The 14620-nt window shown below is 41.3% G+C and overlaps 1 protein-coding gene across 2 annotated transcripts; it reads left to right on the top strand.

Moving 5' to 3' along the window:
- Positions 1-3936: 3936 nt before the first annotated feature.
- LOC139556016 (protein phosphatase 1 regulatory subunit 14B-like) lies at positions 3937-13308 on the top strand. 2 transcript variants are annotated; one of them, XM_071369476.1, is made up of 5 exons: positions 3937-4281; positions 4355-4591; positions 10611-10691; positions 10953-10985; positions 12303-13308. In XM_071369476.1, exons 2-5 carry the CDS (start codon positions 4403-4405, stop codon positions 12363-12365), a joined length of 366 nt encoding a protein of 121 aa, XP_071225577.1. In that variant the 5' UTR covers positions 3937-4281; positions 4355-4402; the 3' UTR covers positions 12366-13308. The 2 variants fall into 2 exon arrangements, with proteins under 2 accessions (XP_071225577.1, XP_071225576.1); XM_071369475.1 differs by having other exon boundaries at positions 3940-4591.
- Positions 13309-14620: the final 1312 nt, after the last annotated feature.

The raw sequence follows: 14620 nt of genomic DNA, 5'->3' as shown, positions 1-14620 counted from the left end.
GTGGAATAGAATTCCATGTAGTCATGTCTCTATGTAGTACTGTGCGCCTTCCATAGTCTGTTCTGGACTTGGGGACTGTGAAGAGACCTCTTGTGGCATGTCTTGTGGGTGTGCATTGGTGTCTGAGCTGTGTGCTAGTAATTAACCTGTTGGGGATGGGGGCGCTGTTTAGACTATTTATGCTAACTTGGCTAATTTTTGAAACGGCTTCCCACAAAATCCTTGATCGTACAATATGCATATTATTATTATTATTGGATAGAAAACAGTCTATAGTTTCTATAGGAGTTGAAATTTTGTCTCTAAGTGGAACAGAGCCCATTCTACAGCAATTTCCCTGACATGGAGTCAGATTTGAGAAATGTTGGCCACTCTTCTGAACTCAGTTAAAAGGGCACTGTCGTTGCTATGACTATACGGACACTTCTTACGTCTTCCCCTGGATGCCTTTACGTGATGACGATTCCAACGGGGTCGATTGCACGTTCACAGGACCTACAAATGAAAAAACCCTGAAGCTAGTCATTCTTTGGGAGCTGCGTCATGAGCCTAGAGGACACCGGCGCGCACCTGTTCCAAGCGTTAGTTTAGCCTGTTATATTTCTCCGGTCATCTTTTCACTCGTTATAGGAGTTAAAAACATCATAAGGTAGTTAATTTAAAGCGTTTTATAGCAATTTATATCCGTTTAGTGCGATTTTGGGACATTTATTTTTGCAACGATGTGAAAAGTTGGGCACGCTTTTCAGTTCATCCCGAACGCAGTTGACATTTCCACATGGCAAGAGGACAGCTTTCCACCAAAAGATGATTTCTCCCAAGAAAGGATCCTTTGCCCAAGATACTGATGGAAGAACAGCTCAAGGTAGGACATTTTTATTATGATAAATCGTGTTTCTGTCGAAACATTTTAGTGGCTTAGGACGCCATGTTTTTTGACGTAGCTTCGCTTGGCGCAAACTGTATTGAAAAGTAAGGATAAATTAAAAAATGTAATAACGCAATTGTATTAAGAATTAAATTGTCTATCAATCCCTGTCCACCCTATATTTTTTAGTCACGTTTATGAGTATTTATGTATAAGAGTAGATCACTGTCTAAGTGGCGCAAGGACTTTTTCTTTACCAGCTTGTCTACATTTCACATTGTCTAACCATGATTTTGGTGGCTAAATATAAACATTTTCGATCAAACTGTATATGCATGTTGTAATGTGATGTTACAGGAGTGTCATCGGAAGAATTCTGAGAAGGTTAGTGAAAAAATTAATATCTTTTGGCGATGTTGACTTTTATCGCTCACTTTGGCTAGAATCAATGTTGGGCTGCTAATTGCTATGTGCTAAGCTAATATAACGATTTATTGTGTTTTCGCTGTAAGACACTTAGAAAATCTGAAATATTGTCTGTATTCACAGGATCTGTGTCTTTCGATTCGTGTATGCTGTGTATTTTTACGAAATGTTTGATGATTAGTAGTTAGGTAAACACGTTGCTCATTGTAATTATTCTAGTCCATTTGTGACGGTGGGTGCAATTGTAAACTATGCCATCTACCTGAAATATGCACTTTTTTCTAACAAAACCTATCCCATACCATAAATATGTTATCAGACTGTCATCTAATGAGTTTTTTTGTTGGTTAGGGGCTATAAATATCTTAGTTTAGCCGAATTGGTGATGGCTACTGGTGTTGGTGGACAAATAAAAGATGGTGGATTATGCTAATGTGTTTTTAGGTAATAGATGTACATCTTTACATATTGTGTCTTCCCTGTAAAACATTTTAAAAATCGGAAATGTTGACTGGATTCACAAGATCTGTGTCTTTCATTAGCTGTATTGGACTTTAATGTGTGAAAGTTAAATATTTAAAAAAAAAAATTTTTTTGAATTTCGCGGCACTGGTTTTTCAGTGGGGGGGGGGAGGGGTGCCGCTAGCGCCACGCTGATCCTAGACAGACAGCTCGGTGCATTCAACATGGCAATACCTCTCACAAATACAAGAACGGATTAAGTCAATCTCTCCTTTACTTTGAGCCAGGAGTGATTGACATGCATATTGTTCATGTCAGCTCTCCATGTACATTTAAGGGCCAGCCATACTGCCCTCATCTGTGTCAATTTACATTTTCATAAGTCCCTTTGTGACACCTGACCAATCGACTGGACAGTAGTTCAGGTGCAACAAAGAAGGCAGAGCATCTTTTATTATGGACAGACCTTTCCCCATCTTAGCTGCTGTTGCATTAATATGTTTTGACCATGACAGTTTACAATCCAGGGTTACTACCAGCAGTTTATTCTCCTCAACTTTCTCAATTTCCATATAATTCATTACAAGATTTAGATGAGGTTTAGGGTTTATTGTCCCAAATACAGTGCTTTAAGTTTTTGAAATATTTGGGACTAACCTATTTCTTACCACCCATTCTGAAACTGACTGCAGCTCTTTGTTAAATGTTGCAGTGATTTCACTTGCTGTGATAGCTGACGTGTATAGTGTTGAGTCATCAGCATACATAGACACATAGCCTTTACTCAGAGCCAGTGTCAGGTCATTAGTGAAGGTTGAAAAAAGTAAGGGGCCTAGACAGCTGCCCTGGGGAATTCCTAACTATACCTGGATTATGTTGGAGAGGCTTCCATTAACGAACACCCTCTGTGTTCTGTTAGACTGGTACCTCTCAATTCACAATATAGCAGGGCAGGGGATGTAAAGCTGTAACACATATGTTTTTCTAGCAGCAGATAGATGATCGATAATGTTAAAAGCTGCACGAACAAAACAGCTCCCACAATCATTTTATTATACATTTCTCTCAGCCAATGATCAGTCATTTGTTTACGTGCCGTCCGTAGATGTTGAATCCCCTTCCGTATAAGCATGCTGAAAATCTGTTTTTAATTGGTTTACTGTGAAATGGCATTGGATCTGGCTAAACACAATTTTTCCCAAAAGTTTACTAAGGGTTGGTAACAGGCTGATTGGTCGATTGTTTGAGCCAGTAAAGGGTTATTTGCTATTCTTGGGTAGCGGAATGACTTTATCTTCCCTCCAGGCCTGAGGGCACACACTTTCCTGGAAGCTTAGATTGAAGAGATGGCAAATAGGAGTGGAAATATCATTGTTGATAGACAACAATATTTTTTTTCACCTCTTCCACACTCTCTACGGAATTCAAAATTCTAATGCTTGTCTTTCAGTATTTGGTCAGTTATGCATTGATGTGTAGGTTCAGAATTTGTTGTTGGCTTTCATTGCTGTTGTTCTCCTTCTCCTTCCCCTTCAATTAATTTCACTGTAGGGGAAAGAGTCGTGGATTCCAGTCACAGTGGGGATATGGAAAAAGGAGGGTAAATTATAATTTACAATGCAAATGTTTTCTCTCTCAAGCAGCAGCCTATAGATGACTTGCAAAAAGTACTCTGCAATACTGTATATTTTTAAATGTATTTTCGAAGTAAGTGCAGCAAGCCATCTGTGGGTTTGATAGCAATAATTGCCTTTGCGATTTGAAGTCAATGATTATCCACCGGCACCTCCAAGTAACAAGCTATCACTCTTCTAACAAACTTTTAATTGCTCTCTCTCTCTCTCTGTCTCTCTCTCTCTCTCTCTCTCTCTCTCTCTCTCTCTCTCTCTCTCACTCCCTCTCTTGTTCTCCCTCTACTGTAATATATATTTATATATATATATATATCAATCACACAGACACACACACAAAAAGGAAAGGAAAGCATTTGCACTCTTACCATGTACAGAGAAAAGGCGAGAGACAGTCAGGCAGAGGTAGAAAATAAAAAAGTAAATCGACAGGGATAAAAAGAGGAGAGAGGAAGAGGAGCGAGGAAGAGGAGAGGAAATTAAAGAAGAAGAGGGCACGCAAGGCAAAGGGGGAGGAGACTGAGAGGGGAGGGTGGAGAGTGAGAAAGAGAGAGAGAGAGGAGGGTGGAGTCAAAGAGGGAGCCCAGGAGAAAGTATGAGGAAATGATAGAGAGAAGAGAAAGCAGGGCAGAGGGAGAAAGAGAGGAGGCCATAGAGATAGAGAGAGATACAGAGGGGGATTGGAAGTAGGAATACACAGATGAGAGAGCACAAGAGGAAGCCAGACAGACAGCAGTGTAGACAGACGGACAGCAGTGCAGACAGACAGACATCATTGCAGACAGACAGACAGACAGACAGCAGTGCAGACAGATAAAGCTTGAAATTGAAAGGAACTCAAGCTCACTGCTCTTCTCCTTGGTGACCAGGGCAGGCAGGCAGGCAGGCAGGCAGGCAGGCAGGCAGGCAGGCAGGCAGGCAGGCAGGCAGACAGACACTTGGAAAATAATAACAGACAGACAGACAGACAGACAGACAGACAGACAGACAGACAGACAGACAGACAGACAGAGGCATGTCCACCCAACCGGGTCCCCAGCACAGGGTCTTGTTCCAAACCCCAGGTGAGGAGAAGGCAGAAGAGGAGCCTCCTCAACGCAGACTGGGAAAACTCACGGTTAAGTACAACCGCAAGGACCTGCAAAAGAGGCTGGACATCGAGGAGTGGATCGATGGGCAGCTGCATCTCCTGTTTGACTGCGAGGTGAGTTTCAGCTATCTTCTGATTTAAGGTCAGCTCCTTTTACACCAGTGATGATCTTCACCATTGTGGTGTAATATATCAAAACTAGTCCTGGACCAGTATCTTATTAGGGCATGATGTAAATATAATGGTAAAGTAAGCAAGCTTTAGTTTAGACAAGGGAGCTCCCATAGCGACAGTCGCCTGCTAGAGAAGGGGAGAAACCGAGTTTAGGAGAGGTGAGGGAAGAGGGGAGAGTGCTCCCTTGTTTCTACTGTGAATAATTCACACTGAAAGGATAGAGGGTAGGAGATGGAGTTCAGTACTTTGATTATTTCATGCTGTGACAGGATCTCAGCTATCTTGGGATATTTCTCTGTGGGTTTCCAGAGCAGACAAACTGAATTGGGAACCTGAATGAGGCTGGGTGAGGCTAAGTATGAAGGCTTGATTGACTCAAATAATTAGTCCCGGAACCAGAGGGATTATTATCCAATTATAACCTCAGCTGTGGCAATTTGATTACCGGGCCCCTAGGAAATGCAATGGAAACAAAAATTTGGGCTCCAGTTTTGGCTCCTTGTCAGTGAATCGTAAAACTTTTGTTTTGGGAGATAGAAGATAGTCGATAGATAGACGATAGATAGATGATAGATAGACCATAGATATAAGATATATAGATGATACAAGATACTGTAGATGCCTGTGGAAACATATCCAGGATCAGTTTATCCTCAATCAATCCTAACATTAGGATCATTTTTATTTGATTTGCTTAACACATATCAGTACACACACATTCATATTATGTGACCCATTAAGCCAACTTCCGTTATAAAAAGTCTAAAATCACATGTACTGTAAGTGAAGTACTGTAGCTAAAGTTTTCTAGAATTCTATTATTCCTACTTTACCCTCCTGGAGGTCATTGTCAGGAACGCTGTCTTTTTTCACATGACCTTAGGACACAGTTGTCCCTTAGCCAGTGAAGCCTATATGGAAGTAAATAACTGGTGGCTAAAGAACCCAGTGTTTGAGAGAGAAAAGGGCCTAGTCAGGGTTCAACTAAGGCGTCATATGGCCAGCAGCGTGGGTGACAATAGAGTCAGTGTGCTGGCCCCCATCCAATGTCCCCTTTGCCCCCATTGTAAGAAAGTCCATAATTAAAGTTGGCCTGAAACAATTAATTTTATTTTACCATTATTTAACCAGGTAAGTTGACTGAGAACACGTTCTCATTTACAGCAACGACCTGGGGAATAGTTACAGGGGAGAGGAGGGGGATGAATGAGCCAATTGTAAGGTGGGGATGATTAGGTGACTATGATAGTATGAGGGACAGCTTGGGAATTTAGCCAGGACACCAGGGTCAACACCCCTACTCTTACAATAAGTACCATGGGATCTTTAATGACCTCAGAGAGTCAGGACACCCGTTTAACTTCCCATCCGAAAGACGGCACCCTACACAGGGCAGCATCCCCAATCACTGCCCTGGGGCATTGAGATATTTTTTAGACCTGAGGAAAGAGTGCCTCCTACTGGCCCTCCAACACCACTTCCAGCAGCATCTGGTGTCCCATCCAGGGACTGACCAGGACCAACCCTGCTTAGCTTCAGAAGCAAGCCAGCAGTGGGATGCAGGGTGGTATGCTGCTATGTATGCTGCTATACAATGCACTGTATAGTACAGTGGTGGTCAAAAATAATTGACATAATCAATAATAGAATCAATGAAATACAATGGATTTGCATCTTTAGTACTAACACCATGTCCAGTAGCTCTGATTGAAAGATAAAAGTTGATTATTAAAACGGAAGCTGCTTTCACAGTGTAAGGCCTCACATTTGTATGGGTGGAGAAGTACAGTGAACTGGCCTGAGAAACCACCACCAGCATATTATCATATTCCTTCAAAAGAATATTGTTAATTTTCTAGAAAGTTTCCTTGATATTTTGTCCCTTGTAGGCACTCATTGTTGCCTCTGAATAGTTGTTTCTTTGTTCCTATATTAATGGAAATACCAGAGTAGTGTACAACAGACTGTGGTGTGGGTTCAAATGAAGACAAAGCCATTTCATCTTGACATTCTCCAGGATGACCTAGCCAGATCTCAGGGATTGGACCCTCACTGCATTCATGATAAATTATCAGATAGCATTATTATTTTCCAAGACACCGAGGTTAGAAATAGTTCATACATGATTGAGAAAGGATGGAAAGATCAAGACAATAACATTCTACTTTTTACTCATAGAGTACATACTGTAGCATTTCCCCAAGTAGCAGTCAGTACGTGTGTTCTATTTGATTTATGCCAGGGGAAAGAAAGTAGGAATTGAGTAAAGGAGCTTGCCAAGTGATACAAGGAAGGTCTGAAGTGGTTTGCTATGGGGGGGAAAAAGGAAAGTAATCTGGACTTTATTAATATTCACTAAACTAAAAGGAAAACATTGTAGAAGCAGAAACATATCCATTACCCTCCAGTATGCCACAAAGGTGGTTTAAGCTTCCAATAACACACAGGTCAGAGGTCACATTCTTTTTTGCGTGTGGGTTTCATTCCAAAAAACAAAATGGCTGACTTATTGACTTCCCCCTGCAGAGAAAATCCTCTCTGCATGCTACGACAGGTAAGCGATTACCTCCATCAGTTAGCCTACCAAGATTTAACATGTTTGCCCACAGCGTAGATAAAGGCACTGAACATTTCTTGCTCAAAGATTCTTGATTTGATTAATAATCTGGGGATCAGCTTAATTTCTCAGCTATTTGTGCTTAAACCTCCTCTTAGCTTCACACGGTGAATGACATTGGCTTCCCAATACCTAAACTAATTTCCCCCTAAATTATAGAACCTGAGCTTTAATGGTTTAGTAATAGTTGGTTTCAGATTATAGAGTACCGATGATGAGAGTATGGTGTTGAATGCAGGCAGGGATGGTACATACAGGCCGCATAAACACAATCTATGAAACTAGTCCTAGCTGTTGTTAAATTCCACAGGGTTTGTAGTACAATGTGTGTTTTAAAGAGAGAAATTGCAAAAAAGATATCAAGCTACCGATAGTCGACCCCTGGAACCACACGTGAATTAAGGAATAACCTTCAATAATTCAACACATGACCCTAGGCGTCTGTGTCGAAATACCCCACAGCGTAACCTTAAGCATCAGCTGCCAAATTACCTTAATTGGAACCCCTGTACTATACCTATAAAGAGGTGTCATTGTGTGGATTTGAATAGAGTTTAATGGACAACTACAGATGTAGGATCTTAATTTGATCACGATTTTGTTGCTGAGAATTTTCCTTCAAATCAGGACATGCAAACTTGTAGTGTATTTGAGTTTTAAAAAGGTTTCTAACATTTGTCATTTTCACTTAGACATTTGACTTGATTTGCCCTAATGAAAAATGTATCAACCCCTACAAAAATGTCCAGAAATTATAATCCACATAATAATTCACATTTCCTGTTGCTGATACATTAGCTAATGTATTGCATTTAAGGGATAATGGCCCATTTAGCTTGCAGGGTTAGCCTTATCTAGCTTTATAGCCTAATGATTTTCCTTGTCCTCGTTTTATGATCATTACTTCTAAGAGTCTGACTGTTGCTGACAAGCTTGTTCTGGCTTTCCAGAGTTGTGATGCTGAAGGCTGCCGTGTCAGCGGAATAGGCTGTCTTGTAGATTTAGATGAGCCAGAGGGACTACATTTAGTTCCAGTTCCAAGGGGACAAAAAGTACACCCATTCATCAAATCAAACATTATTTGTCACATGCGGTGTAGACCTTACTGTGAAATGCTTCCTTACAATCCCTTAACCAACAATGCAGAGTTTTTTTTATAAAGTAAGAAAATATTTGCTAAAAAGAAGAAATAATAATAAACTAAAGTAAAAAAAAAAAAAAGTACACAATAAAATAACAACGAGGCTATATACAGGGGGTACCGAGTCAATGTGCGGGGATAGAGGTTAGTCGAGGTATTTGAGGTAATATGTACAGTGCATTTGGAAATTATTCAGACCCCTTCACTTTTTTCACATTTTGTTAAATCCTCATCAATCTACACACAATACCCAATGACAAAGCAAAAACCATTTTTTATACATTTTTGCAAATGTATTAAAATTGAAAAACAGATACATTATTTACATAAGTATTCAGACCCTTTGCTATGAGACTCGAAATTGAGCTCATGTGTATCCTGTTTCCATTGATCATCCTTGAGATGTTTCTACAACTTGATTGGAGTCCACCTGTGGTAAATTCAATTGATTGGAAATGATTTGGAAAGGCACACACCTTTCTATATAAGGTCCCACAGTTGACAGTGCATGTCAGAGCAAAAACCAAGCCATGAGTTCGAAGGAATTTGAGGCACAGATCTGGGGAAGGGTGCCCAAAAAAATTCTGCAGCATTGAAGGTCCCCAAGAACACAGTGGCCTCCATCATTCTTAAATGGAAGAAGTAGACAGGTCCTGGATAGCAGGAAGCACTACCCTCTCATTGATTGAAGCACTATCCTCTGTAGTGTACTACCCTCATTGGTCTATAACTATATTTTCTATTGGGCAGAATATGTATTTGCTTCTTGATGCCTTCTCAGTTAGTGGAACTAACTAAGAGAAAAAATAAAGGAAGTTAAAGTTGATAAAAAAATGTCACTACAATAAGCTAGAATGTATTTTGGAAAGCATCCCTGTTTTATCTCAACCTAACAGAAAACAAACAGGGCAAGGCCTAACTTCCTTCTTTCCCACAATTTCCTGTTCTGCAATGGTACAACAACAAAAATTCCTTAATGCAGGAGATGACAACTGTAAATTAAGAGCTTTATAATTAGCCCATTTGTCAGTTGAAATGCAGCTGTAAATTTTGAGGTTTGAAAAATGTATGCACTGTACTCTTGATTGCGGTTCTTGAAAACCATTTCAGTGACCAACCCATTTTCTCCATTATCCTCCCTAATGCTGTTGAAAAGCAACATCTCAACACAAATGATCTTCATGCATTAATTAGACAAAAAAAATCTGCTGCGTCGAATAAGAACCTTTTTGTCTTTCTGTAAGTGTGCAGGGAACATTAGGTGCACTTGCGTTTTGTTTTCCTGGCTATTTCTCCACTCATTAATGATGTCAACAGTCATTTCCCATCTTCTACTGTCAGGATCGGCAGCCATTTTGTCTCATTAGGAAAATTGTAGGTACAATAGGGAACAGATTTACTAGTATAGGCCAACATACTCATGAAATTATCATTGAAACCTAAGGGTCATTTCAATGGAAGCTAATTTGCAAGGGAAAGTGTTCTCTGGGTAAATCTTATGATCTATTAGCCCTCTCTATGCCTTAACCTCTTCCTGGAGATCTACCATCCACATCATGTCAGAAGTTTGCGATAGTTCATTGATGTTAAAATGGAAGAACAGTGTGAATGGGAATTGTAGAGTTATAGGTGCACAATATATTCTCTCTCTTTTTTTTGTGGTTGTTTACTTTTAAAGTATGTCATTGGCTCTTTGGTAGCTGTGGCTGCATGATTAGTGGGACAACTGTGGTCCACCAAAGCCCAGTGTATGCCAGGGAATGTTGGGCTTGTTGGCCGTCAACACAAAAGACTAAGTGTCGAAACTATTATCTGTGCGTGACTGTGTGGGTCACAAAAATGCTATCACTTCCTATCAACATGGAAATCTGCTGGCAACCCCCAATAAAAAGAAGGAAAAAAAGGGAATGTTTTTATTTGCTTTGTTCATTTCACAGTGATCATTGTGTGTGTTCATCCATCAACAATCAGGTTAATGAAAATTGTTGAGTGAGAAAGCAAAGGATGTCCTTTCTCCGAATGTATATTCTGGATGAAGAAATACGGTAATGTACAGTTGCCAGAGAGGACATTCAGACTCAAAGTAGCCTTTTTTCATTGGTTAAATGTATTATTAGAATAAATGGAGAGTTATCTTGTTGACATTTGGGTTCTTGTTTTATTCCAGTTCTCTTTTTGTTTGTGTTTTGCCCTTTTTTCAGGAGGAGGATATTCCAGAGTTGGAAATTGACATGGATGAGTTGCTGGATCTATCAGACGCAGAACAGAGAGCAAAGCTACATGTGAGTGCAAAATCCTTGGTCTACTCAGACCTGGGTACAAATACTATTCATCTTCCTGCAAATGCTGTAGCTGTGCTTAATTGAATTTGGCTGGCATTGGAACAGTCCCCAAAGTGCAAAACTCAGCCCATCTGGCATTGACAGGCTCAACCAAACGCTCAAACTATTTGAACGAGTACTGAAGCTATTTCAACCCTGTTCTAAATCTGTCAAAAACACCTTATGTTTTTTGAATATGGTTTCCCATCTCTATTTCTACAGGACCTTCTTCAAGACTGTGGCAAGCCCAAAGAGGTAAGGAAGCACCAAACAAATTGCATTGAGAGGCAAGGCCCTTTGGATTTGATCATGTAGTTTGCAGTGGAGGCTGCTGATGGGAGGACGGCTCATAATAATGTCCGGAACGGAATAGTATCAAACACGTGTTTGATACCATTCCATTCACTCCATTCACTCCATTCATAGCCATTACACTCCATTCCAGTCATTTTATGAGCCGTCCTCCCCTAAGCAGCTTCCCTCTGAGCCCCATGCACATTCACCTGAGAGAAAGGAAAACGCCTGATATAGTAACTACCACAGTATTGGCTGTTTCAAAGTTAGCTACAAGATTCATGAAGGATGTGGGAACTGTTATTGACACGCTAATGATGGGTGAGGCACCGTTTAATGAATAATCCAATGATACAGGCAATTTTTCTAATGGGAGGCAGAAAGCCTCGAGGTTAGAGCGTTGGACCAGTAACCTAAAGGTTGGTGGTTTGAATTCCAGAGCCGACAAGGTGAAAACCCAACTGCTCCAGGAGCGCTGGTCAATGGTGACCCTGGCCCTGACCCCACTCCCTGTGGGTGTCTCAGGGGCCCTGACCCCACTCCCTGTGGGTGTCTCAGGGGCCCTGACCTCACTCCCTGTGGGTGTCTCAGGGGCCCTGACCCCACTCCCTGTGGGTGTCTCAGGGGCCCTGACCCCACTCCCTGTGGGTGTCTCAGGGGCCCTGACCCCACTCCCTGTGGGTGTCTCAGGGGCCTTGACCCCACTCCCTGTGGGTGTCTCAGGGGCCCTGACCCCACTCCCTGTGGGTGTCTCAGGGGCCCTGACCCCACTCCCTGTGGGTGTCTCAGGGGCCCTGACCCCACTCCCTGTGGGTGTCTCAGGGGGAGTTGGGATATGCAAGAAACACATTTCCATGACACACTGACACTTGTACAATTGTGTAACAGAACAAATATAAGCAACCCCTAAATGATTGATTATTATCTAGTGAGGTGCGGTAAAAAACGGTGAATCTTCCGTTGACCCATGCATGACTGCTACTTCTTTACCTGGGCCCTCATACACACGACCCCAGGACCTGACCCCACCACACTAGATAATGACCCCACCCTTACCCCAGTGAGACTGCTCTCTAGTGGTGAGAAGTGACCGCCATAGACAAACCCAAAACATACACCCTATCAAAATGGCTCTTACAACCACAACATGTGAGATATACTTCCACTAAGTTTCCATAAACACACCTAAAACTGTGTTGCGCATGCACGTATTGACTGTTTAACCTGTACACAGTATAACCACCTCTCACTCACATCTCCTCTATTGTTTCCTGACAGGACTTCATCGACGGCTTGCTGTATCGGATGAAGGGACTTCGCAAGATGTCCCTGAAAAAATGAACAGAAGTTGGAGAGGAGACCATGTGAAATGAGACACCATCCTCTCTCACCTGTAGCTGTGGATGTGTGTACAGTGACAGTCCTCATGTATCTAGATATATCCTTATGTATCCACAATCTGCACGATCAGTGTCTATATTAGTGGTTGGCAGCCCTTATCAAAGAGGGTCCCCATGGCCAGTCCGTCCTGGCCTTATATTATTAGGACTATTTGATACCATATATGTATTACTCACATAAGCCTGGTGGGTCTTCCAATGGGGCATCTGTGAGTTAAAAAAAACAACAACAAAAAACGGAGTTTAAATATGATGTAATATAGCATAGAGATGTCCTACTAGATACAAACACCTCTTGGTATCAGTTGCCTCTGAAGTAGAATGAGATCATCCAGTCTAGTATTGATGGATTATCCAGTCTATGGTTTATGTCGATGTTTTTCACTGTTATGTTACAGAATGGTTCACCAATTCACCATGGCCTGGTTTGTTTAGTTCTTCACTGTTAATGGACACTTCTGGCATTTTGAATAATCAGATCACAGCTTATTGTTATGTTGACATTCTTTTTTATTTTGTATTTATTTTTAATTAAATGTTTTCTCTGATGAATCCCCTGCTATGACTAGCCCAAGAATATACTGTAAATATGGTTACTAATATTTTTGTTTAGCTTAAGGTATTGTTTTAAAAGAAGCAGTGCTGTCATTCACTTTCCCCAACTGTTACATCGGAATTTCAAATGGGATCTCTAATAGAAAATATGTGTACTGTGATGTTACCTATGATATTCTGGAAAATCTCACCTAAAACAAATTCACTTCTATCTATAAAAGGGCAGTTAGGCATCACAAAATGTCAATGAGCTGTGGAACCGCTAAAGATCCCAATGGGGGATCTAAACATGTGCTGTTTGTGCATTTCAATAAATCAGTGGAAGCATATCAGAGTTGTGACATTCTTCAGGGCAGAAGGTAGCAGAGCGTTAAGCCAGTAACCAAAAGGTGGCTGGTTCGAATATCTGAGCCGACAAGGTGAAAAATGTGTCGATGTGTACTTGAGCAAGGCACTTACCCTTAAATTGATCCAGGGGCGCTGTACTACTATGGCTGACCCTGTAAAACATCACATTTCACTGCACCTATCCACAAATATTTAATTAAACGTAATTTATTTCATTTGAGGCAGGTTCAAACTACTCCCAAATGTTCTTATCATTGAATTAGTTTATGTATTATATTGCATTTTCTGACTTTTCTGTCTTGCTCCGTGTTTGCTTGCTAGTCTATATTCTACTCTAGGCATAGCTACTGCCATTTTTTATCTATTTATACTGAATAAAAATATAACGTACGGGAATATGGTTTATCGTCCAACTCATAATTTGACACCGTACAGCAGTTGACAGACAACAAAGGTCCAGGGATTACAGGTAGAGACAAGTTAGCCAACGACCACCTCAACAACGACCAACTGATACAAACGAGATTGTTTTTTGTGTGTTAAGTTTTATAATATAACATACAATATATAAAACGGTATATATTGCATCATATTACAGTAAAGAGCACACCTTTGCAAAATGGTCACAAAATGATATAGTCTATATAGACTGTTTCCCTAACTGGATAAGAGTATAATATCTTTCTTCTTAGTGTATTTTTCTCCTTACCATACTGTAACGACCCGGTATTGTGTTCTGTGTTTGTGGGTGTGTTATGGTTCTCATGGCTACTAGCAGGGGTTAAATATGTCAGGACAGATGGAAAGGTTGGGGGGGTATGATGGGTAATACCGCGGGATTTGGAAATGCATAAATAGGGATTACTGTCTCATTGTTCTCTCTCTTCTGTTCGTGCCTTGATCTGTTCCTATGAGAGTGACTCTTGACCCGACAGGGTAACATTGTGTACGTTCGGCATTTAGCGGCGTGGGTTGTGGCCGGAACAATAGCCCAGTTTATGAATAAACCTGTGTTCTGACCTGCACACCTAGAGTCCGTCTCTTTTCCCTTTATGACCCAGCCGGGTCATTACATTGGTGTCAGAAGTGCTTTCGAACTACGGGATAGAGACTAGGCGAGTTAGCTGTTCAGTATAGGCCGGGTTGGCGTTAGCGTGACTCGCATCTATGGTCATGATGCTTGGGGCGAGGCGGAAAATTAAGGAAGAGTCGGACAAAGTGTCCGTGGTGGGCTCGGGGGTACCCGGTCGGGAGGGTCAGGCGGCGACTGCCGTAGGAAGGCTGGAGAGTCAC

Source organism: Salvelinus alpinus, chromosome 27 (genome assembly GCF_045679555.1).
Source record: "Salvelinus alpinus chromosome 27, SLU_Salpinus.1, whole genome shotgun sequence".
In the NCBI taxonomy this organism is placed as follows: Eukaryota; Metazoa; Chordata; class Actinopteri; order Salmoniformes; family Salmonidae; genus Salvelinus; species Salvelinus alpinus.
The sequence above is the reverse complement of the archived record's forward strand: the minus strand, read 5'-3'. Positions and strand labels throughout refer to the sequence as shown.

Bases quoted from the DNA above. Each gene is read 5' to 3' on its own strand.
- LOC139556016 (XM_071369476.1), top strand. From the start codon at position 4,403: ATGTCCACCCAACCGGGTCCCCAGCACAGGGTCTTGTTCCAAACCCCA. The intron at 4,592-10,610 runs GTGAGTTTCAGC...CCCTTTTTTCAG, and splicing joins ATCTCCTGTTTGACTGCGAG to GAGGAGGATATTCCAGAGTT. The intron at 10,692-10,952 runs GTGAGTGCAAAA...CTATTTCTACAG, and splicing joins AACAGAGAGCAAAGCTACAT to GACCTTCTTCAAGACTGTGG.